The 13,270-nt window shown below is 42.7% G+C and overlaps 1 protein-coding gene across 1 annotated transcript in view; it reads right to left on the bottom strand.

Annotated features, from left to right (window-relative positions):
• SORCS3 (sortilin related VPS10 domain containing receptor 3) overlaps positions 1 to 13,270 on the bottom strand; it is a 631,295-nt gene that overhangs the window by 123,595 nt on the left and 494,430 nt on the right. Inside the window, exon 8 of the mRNA XM_066355178.1 lies at positions 1,636 to 1,725. Within this exon, the coding sequence (XP_066211275.1) occupies positions 1,636 to 1,725 (90 nt within the window). The remainder of the gene's footprint in view (positions 1 to 1,635; positions 1,726 to 13,270) is intronic.

Raw genomic sequence — 13,270 nt, forward strand, 5'->3', positions numbered from 1 at the left:
AATCCATTCATTTCCTACCACTCATGTTCATGGTTACAGGTGGCTGTAGCCAATCACCGCTGTCCTCTGGGACAACACTAAATTTTTATCGGATAATGCATAACATACACAGGTCGTTGTATGGCTCTCATGGAATTACATTTTAAAATATGTGGCGTTCAGCCTGACCAAGCGGTTGTGCAGTGGATAGAATGTTGGACTGGGATGCAGAAGACCCAGTTTCGAGACCTCAAGGTTGCCAGCTTGACTACAGGCTCATCTGGTTTGAGCAAAAGCTCACCAGTTTGGACCCAAGATCACTGGCTCGAGCAAGGGGTTACTTGGTCTGCTGAAGGCCTGTGGTCAAGGCATATATGAGAAAGCAATCAATGAATAGCTAAGGTGTCGCAATGCACAACAAAAAACTAATGATTGATGCTTCTCATATCTTCGTTCCTGTTTGTCCCTGTCTATCCCTCTCTCTGACTCTCTGTCTCTGTAAAAAAAAAAAAAAAAAAAAAAATATATATATATATATATATATATATATATATGGCGTTCATGGCTCTCTCAGCCAAAAAGTTTCCCGACCCCTGCTCTACACCTACAACTGTTTGTTCAGGGTTCTCCTTCTCTACCAAAATATAAGCGCTGTGAAGGCAGGGTCCACTGTGTCTTATTCACTACTCTATCCATAGACCTCAGTTCAGTGGAAAAGAGTAAAAACTGAAGTGTAAGAAAGAAAAGTTAAATGAATGAATAAAAGAACAAATGGATAAATGGATTGATACATGCACACATGAATAAATGAATACAAAAAAACAATCAGAGAATAGACAATTACCTACCTTCTAATCCCATAATCCCTCCTACCTCTGTAACCCGGTAGCTTTTTATAATATTTCCTAGCACCAGCTTAGAAACTCAATTCTTTGTAACATTACACTTGGTATGTGGCCAACCTGAGTCTTTGCTTCTTTTCAGCCTCATTGGGTGGTGCAACTATGGTATGTTCTGTCCATTTTCAAGGTTCTGAGATCATCTTCTCCCATAAGCCATTATTCACAGGAAACAGGCTATGCAGAGTTGTTTTATAATTTTTCAATAGAGGAGTTAATATAACATCATTGAATATTAAAATTAATGTAAATTATTCCTTTCTGATTACTTAGAGTGGCAGAAGGGAGTAGAAGCACAGGCAGTGCATTTGTGTTGGACATTAACATGTAGGCAGAAGCAAGAGAACCAGGAGATTCACCTGTGCACCTTTATGTGCACACACTTAGAGCATCTGTGCTCCAACCTGGGCCATTCTGAACCTATCCCTCTATTTGGCAGTAAGGCCCTTACAAAGGAAGGGGTCCTCAGAGGAGATTCCAAAGCTAGTGCTCCTTTCACTGCCTCTCCTGGAGAATGACCTGAGGTTATACAGGATGTCTGAGTCAGAGCAAATCAAAAGTCCTGCATGTGTACCCTGCTGAGAGGAGAACACAGAACCCAGCTTCAGCGACCTCAGCAGAGGGCAAAACCCACAATGGTAAGTCAATGTGCACGCCAGCTGTCTCCCAGGCAGGGATCTAACCTCCCACAGCCCAACAAGGCAGCCTCTCCCTGCCACTTTGTCTGGCAGGACCCAGAACAACAGGCAGTGCGTACCTTTGGCAGCGAGTACTTGGGCAGCTTTATCTGAGCGAAGGCCTCTCGTCGATAGGACACGTAGTAGCTGGCTCTTCCACCAGTTGTTACCTGGGTCGTGGGGAAACATAAAGAGGTCAGATGGGGCCATGGACCGTGGCACAAGTTGGAAGGCATTAGCCTCTCCATCAATAGCCACACTAGGTTTGTGACAATTTTTTAGAGAATATCCTTTGCTGGCTCTGAGCCTCCAATCCCATGGCACCATGAGTTGGTCTCATGTTACGGCACTTAGAGAATAAGTGGGCAATGACAATAGTCTTCCCCTGTGTCTGGAACTTTCTGTGACAGCAGGAGTTCTGTGTTTGGTCATTATGTTCTGCATATGTACACACCTACCAGTAATAAATATTTTCAGCTGAAAACAGAGAAACTAATGATGTAGGCTATTTCTATGAACTCTTCTTTTTTAATCCATTGCAACCGTGACGCGTTGGCCAAAGGAATTTTTTTCTTGATCTCAATGATTGCTATTGCTTTAAAGTTCTCATGACTTTGAAATTAATTTCACTTCTGATTTGAGCACATTTTTTTTTCTTTATGTTTATAAAGTAATGCCTTAAGCTGGTATTTATTGACTTTCTGTGAGCAAGTTAGTTAAAAAGATGAAAAGTCATGGAATGAACTCTGGATTTATAAGTCAGAAATCTGCCTGACCCGTGGTAGCACAGTGGATAGAGTGTCAAGCTGGGATGCTGAGTTCCCAGGTTAAAATCCGAGGTCACCGGCTTGAGTACAGGTTTACCAAGTTGAGAACAAGTTTACTAGCTTGAGTGCAGGTCATCAGCTTGAGCGTGGGATCATCAACGTGATCTCATGGTCACTGGCTTGAACCCAAGGTCTCTGGCTTAAGCAAGGGATCTCTGGCTTGGCTGGTGCTCCCCCCATGCCCATCAAGGCACATATAAGAAGTAATCAATGAACAACTAAAGTGCCACAACTCATCTCTCTCCCTTCTTGTGTCTCTACCCCTCTCTCCTTCTTTCTCTCTCTCTCTAAAATATATATACAAAAAAATAGAAGTCAGAAATCTGTGCTTGAGTCCCCAGTTCTGCTGTCACAGCAGGGAGAGCCAAGCTCTGGGACCTCACTTGGGAAAATATGGGTGCTTAGAGGAACCTGGAAACCGCTCTGAGAAACGATCCCCTGGTCAGGACTGGTGGAAAGTCCAGCCAACACGGCACAGCTCTGCAGGTGGCTGCTCTTGGCCCAATCATCCTAACTCAGGGGCAATTACTATTCACAAGAATGCTCCCATTCTCCAGTGTTCAGGGAAAATAGGAGAATGACAATAGCAACCAGGCTGCTGTGCCACGGAGGCAATTACTGGAAGCACGCACCCTGTCCTCATTAAGGCCAAGCACTTGCTGGAGACAGGCCAGTCTCCCTGCTCTGGTCCAAACCAGCGGGCTGCTGAGAACAGCAGGGGTCTAACATCTCTATTGAAATCCACTCCTCGCTCCTCACTCTGAGAGATAGCATCTCCCATGGCTCCCCTGGCTCTGCACGAATTGGAAGCCCACAAATCAGGCACCATAAGCTGCCAGGTAGAGCAGATGTTAGAGTCAGCGTGAAGGCAGATCGTTGCAAAAAACTGGTGCGAAGACTTCGGCTGTGAACCAAGAGGAGAGACGGGCTTTCTCCCTAATGTTCACTGCTACCCAGACATCTCTATTTTCTCATTAGAATAGTTTTTGTCTTATATTCTGGGACTTTTTTTTTTTTCATAAGACATCTGTTCTGAATCTATATTGTTCTGCGTTGGCTTACAGGCGGGATGCTGAAATATTAAGATGAATGAGTTTTTCGGAAGTCTTTTTTTTCTTTTAAAAATAAATCTCAACTACATAGACTCATATTTAAATATAATCCTTGGTTATAAACAGTCTTTGTATAATCTTCTTTGCTCATTTGTTTAATTTGGTTTTATTTTTTATTATAAAACCACCACTTGGAAACATATCTGACAACCCCAAACCTAGATCAGTCTTTAAACTTTAGTATACATCAGAATCGCTGGAACCTCCTGTCTGGGCACATAGAGGAGCAGCTCAATGCTCCCATTTCTCTCTGTCTCTCTCTCCTGTCCTCTCTCCTCTTTCACTAAAATCAATAAATAAATAAAAAGTTAAAAATAAATAAAAAAGAGCCTGACCAGGCAGTGGCGCAGTGGATAGAGTGTCGGACTGGGATGCAGAAGACCCAGGTTCGAGACCCTGAGGTCGCCAGCTTGAGCACGGGCTCATCTGGTTTGAGCAAAAGCTCACCAGCTTTGACCCAAGGTCACTGGCTCGAGCAAGGGGTTACTCAGTCTGCAGTAGCCCCACAGTCAAGGCACATATGAGAAAGCAATCAATGAACAACTAAGGTGTCACAATGAGAAACTGGTGATTGATGCTTCTCATCTCTCTCCATTCCTGTCTGTCTGTCCCTATCTATCCCTCTCTCTGACTCTCTGTCTCTGTAAAAGAAAAAAAAAAAAGAATCCTTAAACTCAGACTGCTGTTAAAACTCAGACTGCTGGGCTCTACCCACGAAGTCTCTGATTCAGTCAGTCTGGGGTAGGGCCTGAGAATGACCTTTTCTAATTAGTTTCCAGTGGTGTTGATGCTGCTGGTCAGGGAACCACGTGTGGAGCAGCACACAGCTAGAACTTTGATGACCATTGACACACACCTCTGTGCCACTGTGCTCACCTCTCCTGACCTCTGCCTACCTCCCAGATGTCACTGGGTTTTTGAATTTCACATTTACAGTAACGATAACGTTTTTCCATCATTGAGGTGGAATTCATACAACATAAAATTAACACTTTTAAAGTGTGTATGTCAGTGGCATTTAGCACATTCCAATGTTGTGCAAGCATCACCTCTTCAGCTGTTCTGAAATGTTTCCACCCCCTCCACACCCTCAAAGGAGATCCTGTACCCGGTGATAAAGTCTGTAAATTCAAAAATATAACCTCTGGTCACTTATTATATACTAAACATCAGTTCTCCATAGGACACCCAGAACCTTATGGGTCTTACCCTTAGTGAATCAGGCTGGCATGGGGGAAGACAACGCTTAACTCTGAATGCTGCCCAAGCTCAGCAATGAAAAGACCATTTCCCCAGAAGACCCAGCCGCCTCCTGATGGAAGAAGGTGACAATACCCCAGGCCTCTTCTCAGCAGCACAGGCTAAGCTGGGACAGTGGTGGGATTCAAACAATGTAACAACTGGTTCTCTGCCCTAGTGACCATTTTAAGAATAAAAATAACTATATACCAAAAGGTAGTTTATTATGTCATGCATTTAATACATAAATAAGAACAATAAAAGAGGTACAAAAAACTAGAATATAAGAAAAAGTTTTAAAATATTATGAAAAACGATTATATAATACCTGACAAAAAAAAAACAATAAAACTGTTATTTAAGACAGTGATCCCCAACCCTCGGGCCGCGGACTGGTACCAGTCCATGGGCCATTTGGTACCGGTCCGCAGAGAAAGAATAAATAACTTACATTATTTCTGTTTTATTTATATTTAAGTCTGAATGATGTTTTATTTTTAAAAAATGACCAGATTCCCTCTGTTACATCCGTCTAAGACTCACTCTTGACACTTGTCTCGGTCACATGATACATTTATTCATCCCACCCTAAAGGCCGGTCCGTGAAAATATTTTCTGACATTAAACCGGTCTGTGGCCCAAAAAAGGTTGGGGACCACTGATTTAAGATATTTTCATATTGCTTCTTCATTGGCATCCTTACTTAAATTTCTTTTCACCTATGGACGGAATGAACATTACTGCGGGCACTTAGAATACAGTGTTGTGCAGATGAATGTTAAAAAAGAGTAAGGAACGTAAATTTGTGATTTCCACATTGGGCGGCTGCCCAGGTGCCCACCTTAGAGAGAACCCCAATTACAAGTGCCATTTTAACAACTGGTTCACTGAACTCAACACAAAGAATTAGGTATCGGTCCTGCCAAACCAGTGTGAACTGGCTGAATCTCAGCAGTGACTGGGCTGCTTGAGGTTGCCAAGTCACTGAGGGCTGGAGAAGAACAGGGGGAAGGGGTGGGGGTAAGTAGACGAGGGTACAGGAGGGAGAAATGGTGATGGAGGGAGGTTTGACTTGGGGTGGGGAACACACAATACAACACACAGATGGTGTATTATAGGATCGTACACCTGAAACCCATATTATCTTATTAACCAATGTCACCCCAATAAATTCAATAAAAAAGTTGTAGTAGTAATAGTAGTGGTAGAAGAAGGAGGAGGAGGAGGAGGAGGTGAAGGAGGAGGAGGAGGAGGAGGAGGACGAGGAAGAAGAAGAGCAGTGTGGCCCTAAAGACAGGGTGATCGGCCCCTCCAACTCTAGGCCCAGCCATGCCTGTTGGAGCCCTGCCCAAGCAGTATCTCTCTCACCCAAGCTCACACGCAGAACATGGAACACTTTGTGGTTGAGTGAATCATAAAGACGAAAATTACACTTTAGATATGCCCAATAAGTCCAGAGGTCCCCAGGTAACTCTGATATCACCGTATCTCACAGTGACATCAAGGCGGCCCTTGCAGCTCTGCCCTTGTCTGGCCATGCTCCTCTCTGTGCTGTAAAAATCCAACTCTCTCGTGCTTTAAACCTCGGTGTAAGACCCACGAGTTCATTGGGATGCCATCAATTTTTATAATCTCTTCTGCCTCAACTCCTGCATGTGGTTATTTCCATTTCTGCAGCACTTTTCATGCTTACTCCTGTGCTACACGTATTCTTTTTTTTTTTTTTTTGTATTTTTCTGAAGCTGGAAACAGGGAGGCAGCCAGACTCCCGCATGCGCCCGACCAGGATCCACCCGGCACGTCCACCAGGGGGTGATGCTCTGCCCATCTGGGGCATCACTCTGTTGTGACCAGAGCCATTCTAGCACCTGAGGCAGAGGTCATGGAGCCATCCTCAGTGCCTGGGCCAACTTTGCTCCAATGGAGCCTTGGCTGCAGGAGGGGAAGAGAGAGACAGAGAGGAAGGAGAGGGGGAGGGGTGGAGAAGCAGATGGGCGCTTCTCCTGTGTGCCCTGGCCGGGAATTGAACCCGGGACTCCTGCATGCCAGGCCGACGCTCTACCACTGAGCAACCGGCCAGGGTGCTACACGTATTCTTATGGTTACCCGACCATGTCTCATTGTAACTGTAGCCTCCTGATTTGTAGACAGAGCTGGACTGATAGGGGGTTATGGGTGGATGCATGATGACAAAGGTAATGATAAAACTATCATTGACTTGGTTCCTCTCCCATGCTCCAGAACTGCACAGAGCCCTTATATAAATTATCTCATTTAGTCCTCATGACAGCCTTCCAGAGGATATAAGATACTGAGTGACTTGGCCAAGATAAGACAAATTTGAACCCAGTCAAGTCTGGCTCTACCCCCGCACTCTTTCTACTGCGACTAGGGTGAGGCCTCATTCATCTCACTCATCTCACTGTAACAACTATGTCTCCTCGGTTCCAACATCTGACATTTTTTATTTATTTATTTATTTATTTATTTACATCTGACATTTTTTTTAAAAAAAAATTTCATAACTGGCACATGTTTGTATGTTTGCATCTCTTCGTGTTCCCAGAAAATCTATCATGGCACTTACACTGCATCTTCAAAATGATGTCTTCTCAGCAGAGAAGAGGTGAAGGAAAACTGAGTAATAATAAGTACCATGCAGTAGAAGCTTATTACATGAAAGATGCTATGATAAGAGGTTTATAAACCATACCTCATATATATATATATATATATATATATATATATGCTACATAGTAAGTATAATGTACATACATATAGGTAAAATATATATAAATCTAGATATAGACTGTACTTCTACTTTACAGGTCAGGAATTAGAGGCTGAGAGAGGTCAACCAACATCCTCAACATCACACAGCCTTTCGTTGTCATGGCCAGTAGATGACGCTAGCCTATCCTGGACCCTTGACTGGGAATGAACATACCCCCAAAAGGTCAGGCACAGGGCAAGGGTCAATACTTATTGACTGACTGAACAATGATTTGTGATCAATTTGCTTACCTAGAAAGACTTGAACTAGAAGGGCTTGATCTCCTCCAGCGTTTTATAACTAAACCACAGGGTAGAGCTCTCCCTTCCTACCCAGCCCCTGGCCAGTCGCAGGAACTTATCTCTAGATTGAAGTCCCAGTATTCCCCCTTGGGAGCAGAGCCGTCATGAGGCTGGGATGACACGGGGCTAATGTGTTTGCTGCCTCTCGGCTTTTTGTGTGGCTCTCTGGCAACCACACAAGGAGGGAATAAAGTTTAGTGACTATTAATCTATTTTGATGAACTTTTCTCTTCCTTACAAGCAAATCTCCTGGCCTTGTAAATCCCAGCGATTATTACCACTCTCCCTCTCAGTGACACCTTTTATTTTACATTTGATGAATGTCATCCAATTATTTGCTCTGGGCCCATCCGTCATGCTAAACACAGAATTAGCTGGGTCTTTTCCTCACTAATGACTGGCTCGTTAATCTGATTTTCTGCATTTCCATTTTACAGGTTTAATTGGGCTTCTGGCCAGTGAAAATGATTCCTTTGGACAAGTGCATTGGCCATTAAACACATCTGTCTCTTCCAACTTGTTCCCATTCTTGCCGTAACCAAGTCTAACCTGACATGTCCCCACCCCCCACTTTTATTTTGCTTCTGGACGATGGCTTGCCCTGGAAGAGAGAGAGAAAAATGCCCTCCCCCCCCCAAAAAAAACAAACAAAAAAAAACAAAAGGAACTAGAGGGCTTTGAGTCATATTGGTCCAGTTTCTGCCATAAATAGAAGAAAACTTGTAGTGCCTCTTGAATTCATAAATGGACATAAGTAATCTGAGAAGAAAAGCAAAAATGAACATTTTCAAGTATCAATTATGTGATGAGTGTTGTACATTCATGCCAATTGTTTAATCACAGTAATAATTATTACTATTAATATTGTTACTAACATTCTTAGTACCTTACAAGATAAAATATTAATAATGTAACATTTGGGGGTATTTATTATAAGCCAGGTGCTGTTCCTATGTGCCTGTTAGCCTTGAAAGTCTTTGGAGACACACCACAAATAAATGGTGAAGCTGGAATTTGAACCCAAGTTTATCAGACTACCTCGCTTCTTACGCTGGTCCCTCTCTGTGGAGGGGAACGAATCCCATGTCACTCAACTTCCAATTTCCCAGATAAGAAGCCTGCCAGCAAGGCAGATATTTCTATGTATGAGTTCATATCAATTTCTCAGCCTTGAGAAATCAATGCTCTATTGTTGCCCAGGAGTGAACGGTGCCGCTTTGGAATCTGAGAATAAGAGGAACTATAATGGAAATAAATTTGGCTTACACAAGAGTTGTTGCCTTTATAGAAAATGACATTTAGAAGCTTTTTCAGCTAGAGCACCTTGCTGGGTCCACTATAATGCAGGTAATCATTCTCAGCCAAGAGAAATGACCACCCATACGGCCCCACATTAGTCACTACTCACAGCTCCCACAATGTTTTCTCCTTGGTAAAGAAACAAAAGGGAACAGCCAGGTTGCGATGATGCACAATTAACTTTTCCAATTTCTTTGCTCGTTAATTCTCTTCAGGTTATTTAAAATAAATCTTGACATTGTTAGGCCTTTTTCTTCCTTTCTACCTACATAATTCCTTCAAAGATCACATTTCTCTTTTGAGAATAAAGAAGCAGGCTTCTGACTGCTGGGCCACAGGAGGTAATAGACAGCCGTAGTTCTGATGAGGACATGACAGGATGTGGCAGGATGACCCTGGGACTATCTGCATGACAGTTATGTCACCTCTGCCACCCTGAGCTCATTTGCCAAAAGTACTTTGCTAAGGCGCCACTGTGGTGTAGCTTCGCGAACAATAAGACACCCTATCAGCCATCTCCTGTGCTACACTGTTTGATCTTAAATTTTAGCATTTGTCAAACTGGTGTTTGCTCATCTTATGTCCTGGAGGCCCTATGACATTAATCTGATATGCAGTTTTATCTGCTTGTTTCTAGGAAGAGTGGATCTGATACCTAATATAACACTCGTATGGAGGCTGGATCTCCTTTGAAACAGATTTGCACATAAAAATTTGTTATTAGGATTCTAACAAAGTAACCCCAGAACAGCTTCATCAAGAAGGGATTTGGGATAAAATAGTTGACACTGTAGACCAGCGGTCTCAAACTCAACTCAGCATGTGGGCCGCAGAGCAAGATCACAGCCCTTCGGCGGGCCGCACTAGGTCTACAAAAGGCAACTGTTACGCAACACTTTTCTCACTGCAGTTGAAAACAAAAAAAATCAGTACAACAAGCACAATCGTACATGCAGTTCACTCAGTGTCACAAAACGACCAGAAACTGTAGTTCGCACCACAACTGCTGTTAACTAAGCTAATATCTAGCTAGGATGCTAGAGAAATGAAAAATACAAGTAGGCCCCTAGGCTTACTTAATTTTATCCAAAATATTTTGAACTTCGTGGATTAGTCTGTGGGCCGCACAAAATTGTTCGGCGGGCCACATGTGGGCCGCAAGTTTGAGACCCCTGCTGTAGACCATGACTCTGTGTGTGTGTGTGTGTGTGTGTGTGTGTGTGTGTGTGTGTGTGTGTGTGTGTGTGTGTGTGTGGTGTGGTGTGTAGGGGAGATGTTATAGGGAATAGATGTACTGAGGCTTCTAGTACACCTATTGGCAAAAAAAAAAAAAAAAAAAAAAAAAGCAAAAAAACCTTACAATCAACTGCCACATTTACCAGCCTTGCCAAGAAACTTCTTGAGGCCTTTCCTGCCTATTGGGAATATTAGTAAGGCAGAGAAAAAGTGGTGAGTTAGTAAAGCATGGGACAAAGACCATGTGTCTACAGCAGTGGTCTCCAATCTTTTTTGGGCCACGGATCAGTTTAATGTCAGAAAATATTTTCACGGACCAGCCTTTAGGGTGGGATGGATAAATGTATCACGTGACCGAGACAAGCGTCAAGAGTGAGTCTTAGATGGATGTTAACAGGTACTGGTCCATGGCCCGGGGGTTGGGAACCACTGGTCTACGGCACTAGAGGAAGAATTGGTATCCTCACCTACTGAGTCTGTTTCTTCAAGTACAATAAAAGGCTTGGGTTTGATAAGTTTCCAGTTATATATTTTTAAAGAGCTTAATTTTTGTGCTCTGATTTATAAGCATTATAACACCTTTGGTTGGGATCCCACACCTGTGTTTGAATCCTGTTTCTGTCACTTGTCAGTGTGGTGACTTTGGACAGGTAATTTAACCTTCTTAGTTTATTCTGGAATATGGAAATATTAATACTACCTATTGACACATTATCAAGAAGATTAAACACAATGCAGCGTGTAAAGAGCTTTAGCCCTGAACCTGGCACTACTAAGTAGTCATTGCATATTACCTGTATCGCTGAACTAGAGGCACCGCTGCCTACCTCAGTCCTATACCTTGGAGGCCGTACAGTAACTGAACATGATAGCTTATCTATGCAGACTGAAGGCTTTGGGAAGTGCTGGGTCAGCGACCTGGGCGACCTGATGGGAACTGAGCAGGGATACTGAACTTCTTGTTCTTGTCCTCAGCAAGGACGACTTCAGGCAGAAGACCACCTACAGAGCCCACAAAACCAATGTGTTTTTGCTAGAGACTTAACCATTAATGGCTGCAAGCCTTCTCTTTGTGTTCTGGCTCCTACGATTTAAAGGGAGGGGAAGAAATTCTTGAGATGCCTGCCTAACCCTTCAGCATAGAAGCTCTTTGTGTTTTTCTTCTAGGTTCTGTTTGTTTGCTTGTTTGTTTTTGGTTTTTGAGAGGGTACAAAAAAAAACAAAGCGCAGAAGTAAAAAAGAACAAATACAGATTTAAATTGTCATCCTGAAGTACAAAATTTGGGGGGCATCTGGATATTCCCAGTTAATATAATAATAGATAAAAAGTTAAAACTTAGTCTGTTTTGAGTGTTCTAGATTCAGGACGCCAGAACTTCACACACACACACACACACACACACACACACACACACACACACACATACACACACGCACACACGCACACACACACACAAAGAAAGCACTACCCATGGAAATCCTAACGAGGAATTTTAAAACTTACTATCAAAACACCTTCTTCCCCCCTTTCTTTTTCAAAACAAACCCCTTCCTTGCAGACTGAGTTTAACAGAGCTTGGCAAAAAGATGGAACTGAGAGGAAGCTGGGGAATATATTATAAAGAGTCTAGCTTAGAAAGTCTTCCTACTCTTTGATGTGAGATATGACATAGCCTATTTCCTTTACAGATTATAAGGTCAATTAACTGACTGAAATCTTCCCAAGCCAGACACTACCCTCTGTCTTTTCTATAGTATCCCAGAATTTCACAACATCAGAACAAAGTGGTGGGAAAGAAGAGGAGAGGGAAGCTATAAGGATTCAGTTTCTGCAACATCTGTGATTTTAGTTCAATGCAATCAATTACCAGACATGCGATTCTAGGCATGGTAATAAAGCTCTTGAAGTGGCAGGGTTATTTTTCTATAAAAAATGGAATGAGTAATAATTACCCGTCTCTTATAGAGAAGTAAATGAGATGAGGTAATAGAATGTTTTCATTTAACTATAGTATTCTACAAATATAATGATTAGGATGCTATAAATGATTTTTGGTATGTATCTAGGAATGTAAGATTTTAGAAGTATTGTCATAGACACATTGCAATAGACTAAACTTTGCTCCCCCACCCCCACCAAATAAATATATATAAAAACTTGCCCTACAATGTGATGGTATTTGGTGGCGGGGCCTTTGGGAGGTGACCAGGTCAAGAAGGTGAAGCCCTCACAAATGGTAGTAGAGCCCCGGAGAGCTCCCTTGCTCCTCCCCCATGTGAGGACACAGCTAACTACAAAGAAGTGGGCCCTCACCAGACACCAGATCGGCCAGTGAGAAATACATTTCTGCTGTTCACAAGACACCCAGTTTATTGTTTGCCTTCATGCAGCCATATGTGCGAAATGATATGGTTCTTAGCTTTTTCTGATTTACTTATTTCACTCCGTATAATGTTCTCAAGGTCCATCCATGTTGTCATAAATGGCAATATGTCATCCTTTGTTACGGCTGAGTAGCATTCCACTGCATACCACATCTTTCTTTTTGTGCTTCAGTTTCGCCTGACATTTCCAATAAGAAGTCTATAGTATACTGCTCAGTAATCATATTATAATTTTATGTATTTATTTGTTTGTTTATCTTTGCAGAGGTGGTTCATATCAGGAATACAGTTCTGCTGCAAAAAAATGCCCAAGAGTTACAACTGGGTTCCCCAAAGCTTGACCTTTTGGTACCTTTGGGGTACTCATTAGCTGTTCATTGTGAACATTCAGCAAGAGCTCTGGAATGCAAGTCTAGACATGGACTCCAAAGCTCCCTTCCCCTGCTGGCTATGATGGGCGTTAGGGAAAAACATTTAACTGCTTCCAGACCTCAGTTTCATCTTAAACAGTTCTGTAGGCACACTCACAACACAAGGCCCAA

Source organism: Saccopteryx leptura, chromosome 13, assembly GCF_036850995.1.
Source record: "Saccopteryx leptura isolate mSacLep1 chromosome 13, mSacLep1_pri_phased_curated, whole genome shotgun sequence".
In the NCBI taxonomy this organism is placed as follows: Eukaryota; Metazoa; Chordata; class Mammalia; order Chiroptera; family Emballonuridae; genus Saccopteryx; species Saccopteryx leptura.